Source organism: Coloeus monedula (genome assembly GCF_965178545.1).
Source record: "Coloeus monedula genome assembly, chromosome: 7".
In the NCBI taxonomy this organism is placed as follows: Eukaryota; Metazoa; Chordata; class Aves; order Passeriformes; family Corvidae; genus Coloeus; species Coloeus monedula.
Window position 1 is genome coordinate 3,141,588 of NC_138787.1, and position 21,652 is coordinate 3,163,239.

Sequence of the window (21,652 nt, forward strand, 5' to 3'; positions counted from 1 at the left end):
AAAATAAGTTGATATGAAGGGTAGAGTATCACCCTGTTTTTTCATGGAAGCTCATGTTTCTACCCTTGGTACAAGTTTATCTACATTAGAATAAATCTGTAGCTGCATTCACTGTCTGAGGGTTTTTTCTCATTGTGAACACAGAGCCTCATGGCTATAAGGCTCACAACCTCTGAGTATCCTCGTTCCAAAGACAGAGGGGATCACGTATGAACAGCAGGTTAGACGCTTGCACAACTCTTGATGCCTCAAGAGGCTCTCAGTAAATGATGCCACAGGAGAAATGCTGCTCAGTAGCTCAGTATTTTGCAGATTGGATTCTAAACCTCACTCAAGACACCAGTCCAACCCTCATCCTTTTCCCTGTGTTAGTACAGGACTAATTATCCTCAGTGTTCTCTTTTTCTCAGCAGAATCAATTCCTCTCCCTTAAATTCAGGTGAGGTAATGATGTCCATCAATCAATCAGCCTTCATTCTACTGCACCAGGTTTGGATGTTTCCTAAGAGTTTCAAACAAACATGGACAGATACTTATCCAGAAGCACACCTATTCCAGGAATGGTGGCTCAATTAGCCACACGAATATCGATATCATTATCTTAACAGATTGGAAAGATTTTATTTTTAGAGACTTCTTTTTTGAAAACCACATTCTGGAATGGCTCATTCAAATTCCAAAGGGCTTTCAGTAAAACTGCATTGAAAACAGAAGATATGAAACATTTCCACTTACATAAGACATCCATGAATATTCCCAGGCTCTGCACTAATTTAAAACAGCAGCCAAAAAATGCACCAGTCAGATATTCCATTGACTGTGCAGAAACTAAAAGGAAATACAGGTAGTGGGTAGATTCCTCTTTCCCTGCATACTTTCCCAGTAAAACTCAGGAAGAGCAGAGCAGTGCCCAGCCTGCCCTCACTTCCAGACACGCAGCAAACCATAGCCACGAGGCAGATGTGACATGTGGCCAATTCTTCTGCTACTTAAGTGTTTCAAAAAACCACCCCATGCATGCATGCTGGCAATCCTATGAAATCAGGATGGTTTTGCCCCCTTTCTTGTAATTTTTTTTTTTTTAAGCATGTGGGTTCTATGTCAGCTCTAGCTGGAAAAATTGGGGCAGGAGGGTGACACCATTTCAGTGAGTACTTAGGTAGTCGTAATTAGTTATTTTATTTCTGTGCCATATTGAATCTCAGTTCAAGCATGGTAATTAAAACTACCTATAGAGCCAATCAAAATTAATGAGAGGAGTCCATGCCTCTCCCAACCACCCTTTTCCATGCCTTCAGAGGAATTCATTAAATCCACAGACACTCCCAAACTGTACTATCTTTCCCAAAAACTGCTCTCTCAAATCATCGCATGGAGGAAACACTAAACTCTCTCTCATGTCTATTGAGAATCATTCTCCTGTGTGACCTGCAATCACAATTTTCAGGGTAAGTTACACCAGAAAGTGACCTGCTGTGAAGGTGGACACAGCATTTCTGAGGAAGATTTGTAAGGACACACCACAACCAGCCTCCAGTGCTCTTACTGGGCTGTAATTGTAACAGTGAAAAGGAGAATCTTTTTAACAAAACCAAATTCTATCACTTTCTCATCATAAGGCTCTACCTCCAAAATGGGTTTAAATTCGGCATACGACTTTCCCAGCCAAGATCAATGGCCAAGGATAGCAAATGGGCTGGCTTAAGACATTAAAATGCCAGCTTGGTTTATGCTGTTATAAATGCATCCTATCATGTCTTTACATTTTATGACCTCTATTTTATTTCTAGGTAGCTTCACATATGACACATCCAATTATTCATGTCAAGAATGTAAAACCACCAGTATTTCAGTAAAAAAGTGCCTGCCATCATTTATGACAGTGATTTTTTTTTGACCCATTATTTCACTAAATGTAACACATTTTCTGAGACATTGACATGTGAGGACACTTACTCTGTAAAGTACATTTGTCTCTGAAAAGATACATGACAGTATGATGCTGTCAATATGAAACACTTTGTTCAATTATTACTTATCTTCAATAAAAATGGAGCTCTCTTCCAATTGTGAACATTCATTTGTGCCCTCTTTCAAACCAGTGTTTGACACTTGGAAAAAGCAGTGCTAAAGGAGATGTTAGCATCTGTTTCTGTGACAGTGCAAACATTTCTCCTCCAGTATTTAGAAACATTTAGAAAGAAAATACAAATTTAATCCTTTTCTGTGTAATTTATCTTCATATTTAACACCTGTGGAACGTTTTAATCTCTGCAATCTGAGTGCTCTGCAAAACAAGGAGCAATCCCCTGATTTAAACAAAGCTCCGAGTCAGGGTTTCTCTGGATCAATCTGCAGAGCTACTCATGAGTTACTCAATCTGGTGAAATCTGGTGTCAGATAATTTTAATTTTTACACTTTTTAAGTTCACTCTGAGCAGAAGCAGGATTAAGTATTAAACCCTGCTGTCATCACTCCCATCAGGGGCTGCTTTGAGCTCGGGCACGAAGGGCTGTACCGCCCATGCACCGTGAGCATGTCCCACTCCTGCTGGAAGCAGCACAAGCTGTGCCACTGATGTCAGGAGGAGCAGGATTAGATCCAGGTCTATCACCACAGGAGCCTGACAGCTCACACTTTGCTCTGGTGCACAGTAAATTGAGCATGTAAAAGGAAACTGATCTCTGAAGGGGGATGGATTTAACTGGTAAGTGCAAGGGGGCGATTTTCCCCCTTCCTCTGTCCTTGTCTTCCTCCTTCTGCCAAAAGCAAAGCAAAAGCTTCCCAACTAGGAAGGCTGAGCCAAGGAAGAAAGAACCCCAATGATATAAATGTTTTATTAGTGTTTTCTAGGTATATAAACAAACATTACTCATCTGACTCGGCACGTTTGTAAGTCTGCTATAAAATCCTGTAACATCCTTTTCTCAGACCTCCTTGAAAACAATTGTACTGTTAAAATACAGAGGTTCTGAATAGGATCAAATTGTGTCCTTCCACTGACAGGACATAAGTCAATGTCAGCAGTTACATTTTTGTCTTGCTTGGTAAGTTTTGAAAGGCTGCAGCAGTTTATTTTTGAGTGCAGATTTCCTCTCTGAGATCAAGTAAGGCTCTTTCCCCCTCCCTTTATGGCAGCCAAACTGAGCACGGCAGCTTTCCTTTAACACCAGTTTGTAAAGATTCAACACAACCCTCAGCAGCCCTGCCTCAGCTCCTGCTGAAAACAGCAATAAAAGCCACCAGGATTTAGCAGGCAAAGAGATTCCACCTGCTGCAAGAGGCAACTGCAGTCCCAACCCTCTCCTGGCCCTGCTGGTGTAAGGAACACCCTGAGCTTTGTGCTCACACAGGATGCACCTACACCTCCAGGTACCCCCCCCCCCCCGTCTGCTCCAAATTTGTCTCACACATATTGCAAGCCCCACTTTTAGCAAAGCTCTAAGAGAAGACTGAAAGGCAGTGCCTGGGCATGACAGTCCTTAAATGTGGGTCTTGTTTGATGAGGTGTGAGCACACCGAGTGCTCCCAGCCCAGCCCAGCCCCGCCCCACGCACTGTGAGGTTCACTCTTGAGAGCACCTCAGGAGTGTTAAAGCCTTGCCAGAGCAGGGAGGTGGCACAAAGCACCTCAGTGTGACCATAAGCTTGTCTCATCCTTCCCCTCCCTCTCCACATGCTCCCATTCTGTGATGCCCCCTCCACACCCTCCTACTCCTGAGGCATTCATGTGCTGTTAACAAGATACTCTGTCAACAGCAACACCCAAACGGGACAGGAAAGCTATTTTATTGTGTTGGAATTTCATTTCATCTCCAGGGACCTTGCCTCCTTACATATTTTGCTGTTCTAAAAATTACTTTGTCCCATTTCTATAACTTGAAAGAGCCTCTTTGGCAAATAATACACAGAAAGTGAAAATTGAACGTACCTGAGAACAAAAAAATACAAAAAAGCACACACAGAACAGAAAAAGAGGGCAATGCATTACATTAAATGAAGTCTGATAGCTTGAACTTCAGATTCAGTGAGGTCTAATAGTGAGGGACGTTTGGCAAAATTCCCCTAATAAATTTATAATTAACCAGCAGAAAGCAATGCTCCAGTCAGATTTCTATTCTGCAGTGAAATTAGATAACAGCCAAATAAGCACAGTACTTGAAAGAGAGTTCTGTGAATGCAGGAGAAAGGCTGCAAAACTTCATGCCTTACCTTTGGGATTAGAGTGCTTATTTGCCTCAATTCCTGATAATTTATGTAACACAGTATGTATTACTGGAAAAGTAGCCAATTATAACACTGTATTTATTTTTCTGGCAGAGCTCTACTGTGTGTATTTAAGCAGAAGCTGTGTGTTTATGGAGCCTGTGGAAACTCCCACTACCAGGCAGACACTGATCAGTACACAAAGATGCAGCACTGAGTTAAAAAATACTGTCAGAGAAAAAAGCCCAAAGTTTTGAGACCATCACTCATGGCTGTGGTGTTGGACACTGACCTGGCTGCCTGATGCCAGCCTGGGAAATAACAAGAATCTTATTTTTTACCATGTTTCTGTATCAAATGCACAGAGATAGTGGTAGGGTGGGCTTTACAAAGCAAAGACTCTCCCTGGTGCCATGGCTGGTTAGAACTCTCTGGCACAAACAGACAAAAAAGAAATATAATCAATTACCTTTTGGTGCTTGATTGATTCCAAAACTACTCAAACTCAGGATCTATTTTGATAAACATTGAGAATACTAAATATGATTGACAATAGCTTTTTATGTTTTTGTAAGCGAAAAGCTGAAGTTACTGAATTAATAATATTCTACTTAGGCTTTCATTAGAAGGCGTGAAAACTTTGCCAATAATCTGTCTCCTTTTTTATTGGCTTGAAACATGAATAATGAATCTGCTCATTATTGAAGATTTAGCCTCTTAATGTCTTACATTTGTTTGAACAAATGAAGTGTTCCATGAGAAGTATTATTGTTTGTATTATTTTCTGATTCCAGATAAAGGGGTTTTGGTGTAAAGCATTAATTTTTTTTAAAAAGGAAAGAGAAAACAGAAAGACATAAAATCTCGACTTAAGAATGGTTTATGGTCTTTTGTAAGATTGTAATATATTCTTCATTCCCTTGTACTATGTAGGCTTGGCTGTACCTCGTCAAGATATCTTTAAAATCTCACTGTTCAACACCTGATTGTCGGCAGCACAGGGCATGTTCCAGCTCATGGTGAGAGCTGTTGCAAAAGCTCACTTTCCACTGAAATTGGGCTCTAAATCAATTTTGATAACTTATTTCAGCAACTTTAGTTTGAAGAGAAGTGTTAACTTACAATCCAAATTTTTCAGAAGTGAGATGCATTTTCATATGTTTCGAATTTGGGTTATGTTTCATTTGACAAGGATTGCTCTTCCCCAAGGTTAGAGTTCGGTCAACAAAAATTACTTTGAAAGTCATGGAATAGAAGAAGATTTAGGCTTTTATATCCAAAATGTAGATCTGAAGTGCCTTTTTCACCAGTTTGGGTGAAACAGACCCTGTTTACAAGGTCTTGCTTGTAACCGTGTGTAAAAGAGTTGTGTCAGGGAACGATCCAAAGTAATCCTGAGTAAATTAGCAATTCTCATCCCAGCAGCCAGTCAGCAATGATACATTTGTTAACACTAATGGGAATGTTCTGGGCATTCCCAGAACACCTGTAACACACCAGTGGGATTGGACCCACACTGGGACCCACTCTGAGCACCATGCAGGAGCACACACCCTACATTCCATATTTCAAAATCCAGGTTTCCTCTGCCTCAGGAAAATCACCACCCACGTATCAAACCATCCGTTTGTGGCTACGGCTTCTAACTTTTCCATCAAGTGTATCTGCATGCAGAACATAAATTCCATCAGCCAAAGGAAAAGCTTTGTGCAGCCCGGTGCTTCCAGCACTCAGAGCGACAGGATCTGAAGTGGTTCCCCTCCAGGGTCAGCTCTTGTATTTCTATTATTGAATAAAATGCTGCTTCAGTCCTTTGGCCAGGAACTAGGACGCAAACTTCTCTGCCTTCAAAATGCCTGTGTCTCCCTTGCAACACATGGAAAGCAGAGCCATCTATCTCAGAATTCCTAACTTCAGTCCAGGAGCAAGGGGCACTCGGGTTCAAAAAGGTAAGTGGTGATTCTTAGATTATTTTTTGACTCTTACCCTTGCTCAGCACTTTCTGCAAATTAAGTTTCCTCAGGGGATTTTTTTTGTTGGACAGGTGAAGACAGGCGCACCAGGAATCATTTATTGAAAAGCAGAGCCTTGTTTTATGAAACAATTATCTCCTCCCTCCTCCAGGCACAGGGGTACGAGCTAATCAGATTAGTGCAGGCTCAGGAATCATGAAATAGCTGTAACCCATTTAAGCAGACAATAAACACTGCAGGACAAGGAGTGTGCTTGCTGCTCAGCAGCTCTGCCACTGGACAAGCAAAGCCTCTCCCCAGTGACAGTGGGTTCTCCTCAATTACCCCATCAGCTGACATCAGCATGGAGCTCACGGCCTGTTCCGCACTCCGTATGAAGCTGCCATGATCTTATTATTTGTGTCTTGTTTTTTTTTTTAATTACAAAAGTCTTTACCTGTAAAACTACTGCCTTTTCAGGCTAACCCTGAACAAGTAAATGCAGATGTGTCAATCCCTCCTTGCTTCTGAAAGACAACAGCACATGTGCTTCGATGCATCACTGTCAAATGATTTAACTTTTGTGTCCATATATTAAGGCTTATGTGAGAACTATTCAAACAGGTTATTTTACAGTTTTAGGCTTTTGCTGTTCAAATAAAATATTCTGGAGAAGATGAGCCATCCAAACTCCACATTCAGATCCCCTTCATGGTGCATTCCAACCACCCTGAAGAACTTCTTTGTTATTTCTTCCATTCTCTTCCTTGTCATCATTTATTTCACTCTACACGACCGTGTTAATAAATAAAGAATATGGCATTACATGCACAACTACTGACTGGTGAGACGTAACACAGAAAATAACAAACGTGACAATGAAAAACAAAATATGAAGTATCTTTATGGCAGAAGACCAGGTAAACTTACTACGTTATGCTGGAACACACATTTTCTTTGGAGTCCCAGCATTTTACTGTGAGACTCATCTGATCTATTTCTTCTGGCAACTCACAGACAACGTAAGAAATAACTGGTTTTTACAGGAGTTTAAGTCTGTAACAGTGGATAACAGCACACTTTTAAAAAATGCCACTCCTGTAACACTAACCCCTAAAATACCTCGCCAAAGCCTACAAGTTCATCCCATAAAGCTCCATCATATCATATTCTCTACAAATTTACATATTTAGGATGAGATTTCCAAACTGCCTGGACAAGGCAGAGTCTGAGAGTCCTACAGCTGCTGGGTACCCGAGTAATGGGATTTTCCCGTGTGACACTGTGGCCGTGCAAACATATCTTCAAACAACCCTTGGGGCCCTTTGAATGATCCAACTCTGTGTGAATTAAATGAAGGGTTAGGGTGGAGCAGCTTCTGGGGGAGAACTTTGTTCTGTGCAGCCACCAGAGTCAGGGAGCAGCTGATGATGAGAACAGGAAGTGGCTCTCAGGCTTCTGTTTGCCAGGAGTTGCATTAAATTGCCCGATGGATGACCCAGGTCTGCACTTTATCTAGCCCAAAATTCTTGTCTTTCTTTAAAAAAAAAAAAAAAAAAAAAAAATCCACTGTTTGAAAACTACCAACAAAAGGGAAAAACTGAAACAAGAACTATACAGGAGGCCAGCAGAATAAATCTAGAGAGCTCAACTACATCTACACAGTTACCATAAAACTAACTCAAATCAGCTTTCAGCTCTCCAAAAAAACCACCAAACCCAAATCCAGCAAACCCCCTGCACTCCAAAAAAACCCCAAAACAAACCAAAAATACACCATTATTTTACCTTAGGATCCACTTGCTGGTCTAGCTTTATAGTGATGAAATTCTATAGAGGATAGAGAAAGCAGTACTGGCACATCATAACTTAATTTCCCCACCTTTAAAATTTTTTTTGTTTACTAATTTAGTAAGTTTTAATTTATTTTTAATATATTTCTACTATGTCTTTAATCCCAACCCTTATGCAGGAAGACTCCTGCAAGCAGCATGGGTAACTCCCACGTAAAGGGAGTTCTGCCAGCTCTGCCTGCCCTGAGCATCACCTACAAACGCACTGGGCCCCAAAACCACCCCCACACCACCAATGACCCTACCAGGAGCTGGCTTACTGCTTTCTGACATAGAAAAGAAAATGCCTTTACCAAAGAAGTCAGATAAAGAAACACCTACAGTCTCAAAGTCAAAAATGCAATGACAAGTGAAAGTTGGAGGCCCCACTTTTATTACTGTTGTATTGCAAACCAGGAACTTTAGTCCTTGGTTTTTTTCAATTTTTTTTTTCTTTTTTCTTAAAGGGAATAGTCAGTTGCAATAGTGCAGGGAACCACGAGAACCTGGGCCAGTCCTGTGTACTGTAAATTAGCATGGAGTTACACAGAATATTCATGGATGGGTTTAATCTGCAGCATGCAGATTCACTGCATAAAAAGCACTGTGACTCTTGTCGGATGTTAGTTTATTTTCTTCCACATTTTAAATTTACTGAAACTTCTTTAGACCTATTAAAGAAACAAATCCTTTTTGAAAACAGTACAACAAGGCTGAGATGCAATAAATATAAGCACTTAAATATTAAAGTGAGGAAAATGAATTTCAGTGTGCTTTCAAATTGGTTTTCTTCAGTGCAGAGTTTCTTTATTTGTCCAAATAAAATGGATTTGAGTGGGTGGCAGCTTTAAGGAGTTATGCAGCACAATTCAATGGCTTTGTGAACTTGGGAAGGTATATGAATAATGGATTTGCTGTGCTCTTAGACACAGAGCCACAACAAAAACAGTGTCATTGGAGGCTCTCTAACAAGCAGCTGCTGGAGTGAAGAATAAAGAGCCTGGTCCACCCACTGAAGCTACAGGTGCGGGAATGTTTGTTCAGATCAGTGACTGAACACAGAATGGGAAAAGCTAAATTCCCAAGGATACCTCCCACCACTTTGATCCACTACTTTCTCACCATTTTTAGATTGTGCACCACCCCCGCTCTCCCCAAACAGAGCTGGAAAAGGGGTGGATTTCCCTTTGCCAGCAGCTGGAGGAAAAGATTCACTTGAAACACATGCACAAAATATAAGCATAGTGATTTAGTCTCCTCCTTTCCTAGCTGTGAACAGTTTGGTTTACATTCCTTTTTGTTCTAACTTTCCCTGTTAGCAGTGTGATTTTATATCAATGTAATTACACCTGTCTCATCCCAGTGTGCACCCAAAGTAAGTGTCATTGGATGAGAAGAGTATCCACTGTTCTCCAGGGGAAGAGAGGCCTTTGCAAATCACTACTAAAATCTTCAGCTGCACATAGCAAAGCTCAGTTTGCAATTGTTGAAGGTGCTGAATATGCAATCAAAGTACTGTCAAGCCATGACTGATAACCTGATATGGATCACTTAGAAGTCTGACACACTCAGAATTAGGTTTTCATCAATCGCCAGTGTCAGCTGCTAACTTCACTCCTAGTATTGCACAGTGTCTCCAAACCCTCATTTCAGTCTTAACCTTCCAAAATCAGCTAAGATCTGCACTACTATGAAACAAAACCTGATATTTAAAAAAAAACAACCTAAAGAAGGGGCTTTTTAAGGGGCAGAATGTAACTGCAGAAGACCACACACAGTATTTTTACTTTTTTATTCAAATTTCAGAGCAGGGATACAAGTCTGACTCCAACTATGTTCCCAGCGTGCAGCAAACTCGTGTGCCCTTTATGGCACCGAAACACTCCATGACCGTCTGCTCTGTATTAAATAATTCACAAATATCGTTGACATTTTACTGCAGCCTCCATATGAAGATTCCATTATCTAGAATATTTGTGTTGGTGACAGAAATATGCTTGAAAGAGACACTAAAATATAAAGAAATTCATTGGGTTTGCATCAAGTGGATAATTCCAATACATATTTAATAGGTTTCCCACAGACACACATGCCTTTACAGGCTCTGAGTTCAGTAAATAGATGCATAAAAATTGTCTTGCAGATGGTGAATTGATTCCTAGCTGGGAAAGATATCGGTCAGCCTACAACAAGATTTTTGTGTGATGATGTGTCGCAATTCACATCAGAAAACCTACAAATATCAAAGTGCAGAAGGGAAATGGCCAACATTTTTGTTTGCTTCATCCTGGTCTTCGCCTCCATCAAGGCAAAACCCCCCCTTATTTTCCTGGGAAGTGTCAGAGTGGTTGTGTCTGCTGTATACACAGGCTTAACCACTTGGATCATGTGGGAACAGACTTCATAGCTCTAAATCTGCTTGAGGATTTGGAGATGTGTCTCAAAGTATAACCCACACAGGGCACCAAAGAAGCTGTGTTACCTGTATCAGGTCTGACCACTTAGGGAAATGTAAAGACTGAGGAGAGAAACAAGCCCCAAATTTTTGAAAGCTGCCACAGACAAAAGAAATCATTATTGGGCTGAAAACAGTATTTATCCGCATTTTAAGGAGGTACAAACACAATTCAGTGTCTTCCAGTGTCAATAAGAGACCCAGGGCACATTTTTTTAATGTAAGAATTAATTGTTAAAGGACTAAGATGTGACTTGTTTTCATTTTCCAGTTGAGGCTAATCAAAGATGAATAGAGTTTGCTCTAATAGGATACACAACTGGAGTTCCAGCACTTGAGAGAGAAAATGATCTTGTGTAACATCTGAACCCTTAAAAGAAAACAATAAAAAGGAAGAAAAATAAACCCCAAAAGCATCACAGACAGACACAGACACACACATATCTGAAGACTGCCTGGAGCCAGAGGACAAGAACTGAAAAAATTCCAAGAGGAATTTACATGTATTAAGGCATCCACTACAGCAGACTTTTACTTTGAAATCAAATGACCGACTCATCTAATTCCAAACCAGGAGACATCAGCAGCTAAAAATAGTTCACATTCAGGTGGATATGTGGCTATGCCTGTCAGAGTATTGTTGCTTATAAATAGTAAGATGTATTCGTGTTCATTTTAGTTCACTGGGAGACAAGCAGGGAAACAACCTGCAATTACCTGTGCTGCAGCACACGGGGATTTTGGGTGACAGTGCTCCACTTGAACGTGGATCACAGACTGTGTGTGTAACATTTGCTCTAACTGGTACTGACAGGATATGGGTGTGATGATGGAAATACATCATTTTAATGAGCTGTTGTCTTCACTGAGTTCTGTAATAATATCTGACAGTTTTCAGTGCGCTATGAATTGCTCTGTTGGTACAATTAATTTTTGGTTTGGTGGAGATACTGTAAGTCAGTATTTCTAGGAAAACAGCTTAGGTAAAGAAAAGCCTGCCAGTAATGAGTCAATGTAATGTGAGGGAGAAAGAAAACAACTGGATAATGAGCCTGGATATGGAGTAGAAAACTATACTCTGACTTAAATTGTGCTGAATGCCTGCAGTGTTGATCCTCTGCATTTGAGTTCTGAACGCAGGAGAGTGGAAACACCCTGTCCAGATCTGACTAACATTTTGCAGAAGCCATGGTTATAGGACCTGCACAGTTGCAAATTAAGACAAAGAATTCATCTTGCACATTGTCAAAGAGAGAAAAAAGCAGCGCCTGAGCCTCCTCCAGTGCACACAGTCCATGTGGACTCAGCTTTGCAGACCTGCCAGCTGCTCTGGTTAGGATTTGGTGGAAGGAAGCCTCAGTTTTACCTCCCTCATTCCTCCTGCTCCTGAAGCACCTGCCAGGGAATCCAGGAGGTCTTTGGACAAGGGAGGGACACCAAGCACAAAGGTGCTCAACTTCAGAGGAGCACATTTCCTTACCAGCTCAAATAAAGCTTCCTGCTGTCCAACAGGAGCCTCTCAGCCAACGACACGGAATTTAGGGAGGCTGGGCTAAAGGAGGACAGCTAGAACATAAAAACCCACTAACAATTGCATCTAGTATGTTTTTTCCAAGCCATATTGGATGCTGAAATAATGGAAGCAAGGAAACTTCTGAGATCAGAAAATGAGACACCCATTTATGTAAATCAAGTGCAACTTTCTCCACTATCTTTCCATAAAAGAAATACTATGTAGCTAACTCTGGTAGCGTTCGGGTAAGCCTACCTAGAAATATCTGCAGAACTCAGACACTTTAGAAAGTAGCTTTGTTTTCAGCCTCAGTTTTTTAAAAAATAAAGTAGTAACTTGATTTTTTCTCCCTCCATTAATCAAAAACTGCTGTGCAGTTCAAGACCAGCAGCAGAAATCAGAAAGCAAAGCACTTACATTTCTGTGTGTTCAACGCTTTAGGAAAAAACGGAAAAATATTCTGAATTTAAAAAAAAAAATATCACTTTAACTACTAAGATCTTCAAATATGCTTCCTGTGCACAGGCTAAATTGCCACAGATGGTTCCAGTAAAAGCCAGAGAGAACATGGATTTATCTAGACCAGTAGCCAACAGCCACCAGAACAAATATTTCAGCAGACGTCACACAACTCCTGTCATGTTTTACAGAGTCATTAATAATCACATAAACATCTATTTCTCATGGATCTATATTATTACTGAAAATCCAATTCTGATTTTAGTTCCTCTCACCCAGTAGGAAGATTTGAAGAAAACTAATTTTGCCATATTGTTGACATCCCCAAGGAATGGAAAGTCAGGGTTTTAATGATGGCTTCAGTAGTAACTCACCCTATGGCCTCGAGTAAAGTCCTTCACCTCTTTGTTTACTTTCACCAGATGTAAATAATGGTATGGCTTGCCCAGCTTAGGCATTCCATGGCAATCAGCTAAGATTCTTCTGGCCTTTGGGACCTGCAATTTCTCATTACTGAGGCATGTTGTCTCGTACTAAATCCACAGTGTCATTTAAGTTTACAACATGGAGTTCAAGCTACACATCCTGTAAAGTTTTGTACTTCAAGCTTCATCTTGTCCAGGATTCTGTAGATTTAGCCGTATCTTCCCCTTAACTGAATAGCTCTGCTTTGAATGTAATTTTTTCCCTGATAATTCGCATTTTCAAATTGATTTTTTACAACTGGCTCTCTGGGAATTATAACAACTAGGTTTTAGACTTTACTGATCCTGAAAAATGTGTTATGGAATTGTAGCATAATTATAAATTTGGAGACTTGGGCATAGGCCTGGCTTTGATTTGAAGGATTAATAGCAGCTTGTCTCTGCAGTGCTCCTTGGAGGATTCCAAAGGGAATTCTCCTTTATCAAAATGGCAAGCATTTCCTGCTGTGCTGTCAGGAGAGACATTACAAACTACCCAAAAATGGTCCTTCCACATTTCCTCTGAGTTCTTCTACCTGCCTTCTAATTTCCTGGAGGACATTTGTCTTCTCTGAAAATAGATTAGCTCCACTTTTACTGGAATCAATTACACATGGGATCTGGCCAGAAGAGCTTGTGGCTTCTGTCCCACTGAGCAGCCAGTCAGACAAGTGTAACCTCAAATGGGGTATTTGGACAAGGACTGGCTATGCACACTCATCCTGATTCAAAATGTGAAAATACAGCTCCATTCTGAGACAAGAAAAATCTCTTGAGTTCCTTCAGAGGAGATTTTACAGGATCCTGATACGGATGCATTTGGTGTGGTGAAAAAACCCTACAAATCTGAGAGTAAATATTGCATTTCAAAGCTGTCCATCGCCTAAGGGAAAAGGAAGAAAAAGAAACAGAGTATGAATGTCAAGGATGGCAGGAGAAGCCAGGCTAAACCCTGGGATCTGATGATACAAAGCAGAGAGTTTGACCAGTCCACTTGGCAACTCCAGGAACATTAAATTATCAATTTAGTGAAACTAGAAAATAAACCACTCCACCCCAAAGTATAACTGCAGTTTAAAATCAGCTTAACCATGCCTTGCAGCACACACACTCAAGATGTGTATTAATAAAACACATGCAGTATTTGCATGGTGTCATTGCATGGTGTCACTCCAAGGAAAGCTGTAGCTGATGAGGGACTTCTAATTAAACAAAATCCATCCCTGCTTGATTTCTTTAAATACTAACCCTAAATTTTCCAAAATTAAATGCTTCTTATGAGAAGAAACAAAACTATAAGCAGCAGATACCAAGTGGAGAGAAGTCACAACAGGAGATAAGAATTTTAATAGAGGCTTAGGAGCAAAAGAAGGAATTATTTATATAAACTAGTAATTAATGTCAGACACATCTGACACTTGGGCAAAGAAGTGAAAATGTCCAGTCTTGTTGCAGAGAAGCAAAAGGTGTCAGCAATTTTTTCTGTATATTTGGAAATAAGTAAAAGAATATATTAACACCTCAGTAACAGGACACTATCCTGGAGGTACAGGAGAATTAACAATAATCACAATTAGTTACTTCTAAAATTGGCACCTGAACAAATGCACCAATGGACACTAGAAATGACTGAAGACTGAGGTAAATAAACGTTTTAAATTTTTAAAATAAAATTTGATTATGGGAAAAATTTCCGTGAGTAGACAAAAATTGCCCTGTTAATGGAAAAGGAAAACAAATGAGTGATGGATCATGGAAGAGCAACCAGAAACGGCTCCAATCCACAAACACTTCCTCACCCTGGGCTCTGATGCAGGACAGCACAATTGCATTTCTTGGTGGCCTAATTCCACATATTTTGTACTAGTGAAAGAAAGCAGAGAAAAATGGAGAACTGCTCAATGAGCACAGAATGGATCAACTGGAGAAAACCAATTCTGACTGTTCTGACTGCTGCAAACAATTTCTCAAGCTCAAAGCATAAATAACAATGTTTGCCTTTAACATTCACTGTAGAGCATATGTTTGCAAAGCTAAACAACTGCCTATGTTTACATGAGATATATGACGCTCAGTTTGATTTGCATATCAGAGATCAGGCTGTAAATCTCTGATGATATTTACCACTGGATAATTAAAATTAATCCTGCCAAAATGACTTTGACAGTGTTGAATTTATGGTCTGAGAAAACACCCCTGCAACTGCCTGCTGAGCTAGAACATAACTGGCTGTATATTTTCAACCTGAGCTATGCTACTGAATAAGATCCTGGTCACAAATTATAAACCTCTCCCTTTCTTCTCCAATTTCCTACTTCCATAATCATTAAGAAGTGGGGATAATTTTGAAGGTACAAGATATGCCCGTTTTGCTGTTTTGTTTTTTGGTTTAAATTTTTTTAGCCATGGCAGGCACGAGTTACCTTTCTTCCCTGCACTCCCCTTCCCGATGTTACACCATTTTCTTTTTCATTTCCTTTAAAAGCAACCAATTCTCCCAGCAAAGAAAGCATCAGGAAGTTCCAACTCCAGAACTCAGACTCCCTCAAGTCCTTCAGTAGCTTGGATCATGGCTGTGTCTCAGCATGTGTCTGTGTTTCCAGGGAGAAGGAAGTGGCTTGGATTTTCGTTTGTTTGCTTTCTGTTTTATTTCTTAAACTCAGATTGTATCTTTAAATAGAAGGCACCTAACTTGTCCAGAAGAACATTGTTTACTAAAAGCTACCTCATATTATCCCCCTGGTAGGAATGTCATTTGTGGCTTGATACATGATTGAAACTTCCAGTATACACAGAAGAAAAACATTTGTGAATAATAAAAAACCCCAAACCGACCAAAAACCCCAGGCATATTTCATGTTCTAATAAAATAAAATCCAAATATTTAGTAGGCAGAATTCTTATCATTGGCAAAGAATTATGTAATTTATCAAAACTGCTGGCAACATTTTCCTATTGAAGAGACGTTGCATCTTGTATTCTTTGGACTCCATTAACAGATTTGATGATTGTGCAAATTGCACCTTGGATTTTGGTGCTAAAAGATAGCAAATAGCCTCCCCAGCTTCTTGACACCAAGCTTACAACTACAGAGAATGATGTATATTTTTCAAATGCAACATTTATAGAAAAGTATGTTTCTAATGTGTAAAAGTGGCCTTTTTGAAAGCTGGAAATAAGAAGATAACTGTCATCCACTACAAAAACGGATGTATTTTTATTTGTAGCATTTATTTACAACATATCTCTTTCAGAGAGGTGGCAGTGATAGCTTTGATATCCTTCTTGCTTTTCTTCCCCTACAATCTGCTGCTTCCCAGGCCCATTCAATTTGAAAGCAGGCATCCATCCAAATATGTAATATTAAGGAAGAAAGACAGCTCTCATTTATAAAATCTTAATTCCTTGTTAGTGGAAAGAATAAAACCACTAGATTAACTGTGATCACTGATTATTATCCTCCCACGAGAATGTTATCTTGGGCTCTGTCCCCCGCTCACAGCTTGTGGCACCTGGAGAGGGAGAAGGCTGACGATGGCACCTGGATGAGCACCTGTTCTGCAGGGTTGGGGAGAAAAATAACATCCCAAGCATCATAAACCACAGAAAGCCTGCTCCATGTTCCTATTGTCACACAGCCCCAGGCTGGCAGGGCGGCTGAGGAGGGCACACATTCCTGGGGTGCCCAGCCCCGTTGGCCAAGCTCGTGGCACAATTACAGGGGACACCCTGAACAGCTGGATTAGTGCTGCAAACTCGGCCAGGTAGCTCAGCAATCAGCACTGCCAAGCCCAAGCTCACTGCAGGCTCTTTTGTAGCACAGCTCCAAATATAACAGCAGCAATTTAACAAGCCAGTGGAAACCACCAGCTCATTCATCTGTCCATAGCCTTCCCTTATTTCCAAATCTTGCCGTACATCCTGCACAGGCTGATTTTCCACTTGAATGAGCCAGCACGGGCACAAGGCCCAACTGCAGCTGAGTGTTCTGCAGAACCAGGATGGATTAGGCTCGAAACAGCCACATCTTGTCACCAAACCCATTTTAGAGAAGTTCTTCAAATGTCTGTCATTTCTGCAGTCCTCTTTTCATACTAAGTGCCTACACCACATACAGCTCTACAAACTCACCTGAATTCACCAGGTGAGCAGAACTCACCTGGCCTTTGCACTGAGGCAGTGCAACAGCCCCCAGCACATGGCTTTTACTGGCAACACATCAAAAAGCCAACAGTGAGAACTCCCATGAGGGCTTTTTTTTCCTGCTCTGAATATACCTTATTTTAATCGGACTATGTCACATTTTTATGCCACTTCCTGCTGCCTTTAGCCACTGAGATTTTGCATAATTTTTGATGTTTCAATAATTCTACATGGATAGTCAGCCTTTCAAATCATGGCTGGGATGTTACTCTCTTATTTTCACATCCAAAGCACAGCTCAGATAGACTGGAGGCAGAAATGGGAGTTGATGATGAGTGTGAGTGGGAGGCACCATGGGTTGGTGGTGAAGGTTTGCTTTGATTCCTCTGACTACAAAAGCTTCCTCAGTAGGGAAGGCATTTTCAAATGTCTAAACAAACCTTTGTCTATGCAAATTCAAACCCATTCTGACATCAAATTAAAGCTATTCTTAGTATTATTTCTTAAAGGTCATGAATATGCCATAAAAGATGATCAAAGCATTAGAAATCTACAACAGGTTAAGAAAAGAGGCAACAATACGTTAGATTTCTGCTGTTCATGTTTCTAAGGAAAACACTGACCATTAATGCTTATTACTGCGATGGTGGAAGCATCATCTGTTCTCAGAACTGGCTGACAATTTCTGTTCTAAAACCCACCACTCTGCTGGCTTGAACTTTGTCAAACCTTAACTAGTTTTTTTTTTTTCGCCAAAATAATTTGGAATAATTCATGAAAGGATAGGTTAGTTATCCCATTTTGAAAACAATATTTTTAATATCATTTAGTGCTTCCTCAATTCATGGTTTGAAAGCAAGACTGGAAATCCGATACAGACAGAGTTTTAATTAACTCTCAGTGAAATCTGGATGAATTACAGTTTGAAAAGTCTCCACTAAGGGCTCACTGCAATTGCAGCAGGCCGGGAGGGATTTAGGAAAAAGGAACAAAAGACGAAATTTTCCCTTGCTTTTTGAGTGAAGCTTCTTCTCCTGCAGTGGCCAACAATCTTGAAGGAGTATTTCATCTCATTCAAATGCAAGGGAAGAAAAAGACCGATAGGAAATGGAAAAATCCATTAGGACTGGATAATAAAGAACCAGGGAAAACGCCTATAGGACTCTGCAGACGGATGACATCCAGCTGTTAAAAATCAGACCTAGTACAGTACAGTAATTCAGGAGTCTAGAGGAGATAGTTTGAAAAGAGAGAAATCCATCCCATTTCTTTAAGGTGTTAAGTTAATCAAAACTGAAGACAACTGGAGAGAGTTAAGGAACTAATTAGTCAGTAAGCACAAATTCACTGATATTCTAAAAGCACCTTCATAAAATGCACTTGCCTGGATAATAAAGAAGGTATACGATGATTTATTAATCAGGAATCACCTTGCTGAAACACAGAAAATGACTAAAATAAATTTCCACTTGGCTAACCTTAAACTGGGTTGTGTACTTAGGAGCTTGAAACAGTATATAGAAAACTTACTGAAAGTCTTATTCAGTTACTTATTCAAATTACACATTGAAGTTCCACAAAGCTCTTGCCTTAAAAAAAACCAGCAATGAAGAATAACGGATGCCAAGTGAAAGCAAATACTTCCATTTTGGCACTGTGTTAATTGAAGTCCTTCCCAGCTCCCTGTTTAGTAAAGCCTTTATCTAGTAATCCCATCAGAGGCTGTTTTTTCCAGCACTGCCTTTAATTTCCCTGTGTTCTCCGAGTGAACTCCACGAATCGACAGGGAGCTAAAGCACAACCCTGGTTATTAATGAAGGTATCAATTAGTGAACACAGAGCCTCCATACCTGTTAACATCCCAGATCTTGCTGGTGCCATCCATGGAGGCAGAGGCCACGAAGTCCCCGCAGGAGTGCCAGAAGCAGGCCCGCACCGCGCGGGAATGGCCCCGCAGCGTCAGGATGCAGCCGCGCCTGGACAGGTCCCAGATCCGCACCGTGGTGTCACCGCTCGATGTCACCAGCTGGGTGCCACTGCTCGAGGAATAAGAAACAGGTTTGAGCCAGGAGAGAGGTGAGGAATTTTCAGGCAAAATAATTTAACTCTGCTTAGAAAGACAGGTTAAGTTGCAGTTGTTGATTTTACCTTAAAATACACATGAACAAAAGCAACCTTTGGAAACATTTGTATTTTTACTGCGCACAGTTTTCCGACACATTATAGATGAAGTGTCCATGTATTAATACTCTATCAAAAGAAAAGGAGATAGGAAGTACCTATCCCCCAGAGGAAAGTAAATACAGCTTTCAAATAAATTCCTACTTTTTGTAGCCTATTATGAGCTCATCAATAAAATAACGTAAGCCCAGAGGACTGCTTTCAAAATACAACAAGATAGATTAAGGGAAGAGTATTTTCTCATTTCCCAAATTCATACCATTTTCAACATATAATTAATTTTTAAAAAGCATCCTAATTTTGTTTTTTCTAACTCTGTATAAATACTTCAACACATTCACCATCTCTTGGGGTCATTGATACATTACATAAATGAAAAATACAGAGTTCAGCTCAGATTTTTTTTGCCAAATCTCAGACATAAACTAGTATAATTCTGTTTCCTTTAAGCATGGACATATGGCTTCAGACTAAGAGTCCATCTGTAACATTTTATGTAACTAGTAGGGGATTCTTAATAAAATAATAAGAAAAAGCATGTGGAGTGATTCTCTTATTAAACCCTCCCAGACCTAGCCTGTGGCTCAGGATTTCTTTGTGCTCAAGAAGAATCCATGGATTTTTTTTCCCCTGTGAGTAATTGATTTTTGAACATATGCAAACCTTTGGCACTCGCAATCTCTTATGTCAATGAATTCCAAAATTTAATTATGCCTTGTGTGAAAAGCTCTTCTGGGGTCTTAAATACCTTACTTCATTTCATTTCATGCTTCTAATTCTACTACTGTGATTAAAAGCAAACACTGAGCACACCTACACCATGTCTAAGTGTGCCACCAGCCGTGGTGGGACAGGGCCCTGTCCTGTTCCACTGCCAGGACGAAGACCCCGACTCATTCCTTGTGCAGAGGTGATTCCAGCCCTTGGAGCACATTTCCCATCTCTCTCAGCAGCCTTTCAGCTGAAAGGGAAGGAACAGGTACCCAAGGAAGGTATGCAATGGCACTGTTTCCTGGTTTATTCTCTGTTCTTTCAATTTAATTACCATCTTTGGCACTACTGTAGAGAAATTTTCAGCAAACTGGCCACAGTAGCTGCAAGATTTCCTTCCTCAGTACTGATAATTAGACACATTCGTACCTATTATCAGTTCTTATCTCAGGACCATTTCTTCCCATGTGGTTTACTTTGTGTTCACCTGCACAGATTTTCAGCTGCTGCTTCACCATCAAGTCAATTGTTGAGACTGGAATCTCTTCCTGTCCTCCTTCACATGCTCCTTTTCACTGCCTTGGCTAATTAGCAAACTCATCCACCTCATCCCCTTCCCCAGTTTCCAAGATCATCTTAATAACTCAGGTCCCAGCACAGATCCCTGTGAGACTCAGAAATTAATTTCTCCATGCTGAAAGTGGCATTTGATTCCTATCCTTTTTTTATTCAGGACAGTTCTGCTTCCTTGGGAGTTTTTATCAAATGACCTCAAGAAGAATTTGCTGAAAATCCAAGTGTAGGAAATTCATGAATCTCACTTGATCAAATGTTCAATAAGCCCTTCAGAGAATTCCCAACCGATTTCTGAGGCTTAATTTCCAAAGCCATGCTCACAGCTCCCAGGGCTTCACTGCCATAAATGTATCCATGTATCCTGTAATTTGGCTTCCTAATATAATTCCTGTCAAGCTATGAAAATTAGATGAATCCATCTAGAATGCCTTCATCCTAAACTCTTTTAAAATATTGAAAAAGTTGATGCAGCCCTCCTAGGAATAAGGGAGGTTTTCATTTTCTAAGCAAAAATTTGTTTCAATTGTTTTCATACTAAACAAAACCAAACCAAAACAAAACACACACACACACACACACACACAAACAACAACAAAAAAACCAACAAAACCCCAGGAAAAATATTTGGGGATAATACACAAAAATACAGGTCAAAAATAGTTAAGCTGTAGGTTTTCAGACCAATTTCTGCCATTATCTGAGCAACATCAATAAGATGACCTTGCCTTTGGGACCCAATAACCTCTTTTATTTGAATAAGGGCAAAGGTCCTATCACAGGCAGTGGAAATCCTTCTTCCAAATCTCTGGATATAAAATTGTGGGGTCTGAAAACAGCTCAAGGGTTGATCCTAAGCACTATTGTAAAACTTCAAGTAAGAGTACACTCAGAGATATTTAATTCACTGCTGCAGTTTATTAAAAAAAAAGGTCTGAGACCTGTGGTGTCAACCCTTTTATTTTATATTCTCCCTTTCCTCCTTTTCCAATAGATGTCCACCAAATTGCTTGGTAAAAGGAGCTACTACGACAGCTTGAAATATGTGCATCATTTACCTGATAGATCTTAAGGGGGAGCTTGCCACTATGAAAGATCACCTACCCAAGTTTTTGACGGTTTTAACACTTGTGGTTTAGGTTGCTATTTTTTGTGAAAATATC

At 40.2% G+C, this 21,652-nt stretch overlaps 1 protein-coding gene across 1 annotated transcript in view; it reads right to left on the reverse strand.

The window, feature by feature from the left end:
- Positions 1 to 21,652, reverse strand: part of SPAG16 (sperm associated antigen 16) — a gene marked incomplete at both ends in the record, with an annotated part of 363,061 nt that overhangs the window by 152,591 nt on the left and 188,818 nt on the right. Inside the window, one exon of the mRNA XM_082285233.1 lies at positions 18,875 to 19,060. Coding sequence (XP_082141359.1) covers positions 18,875 to 19,060 — 186 coding nt within the window. The remainder of the gene's footprint in view (positions 1 to 18,874; positions 19,061 to 21,652) is intronic.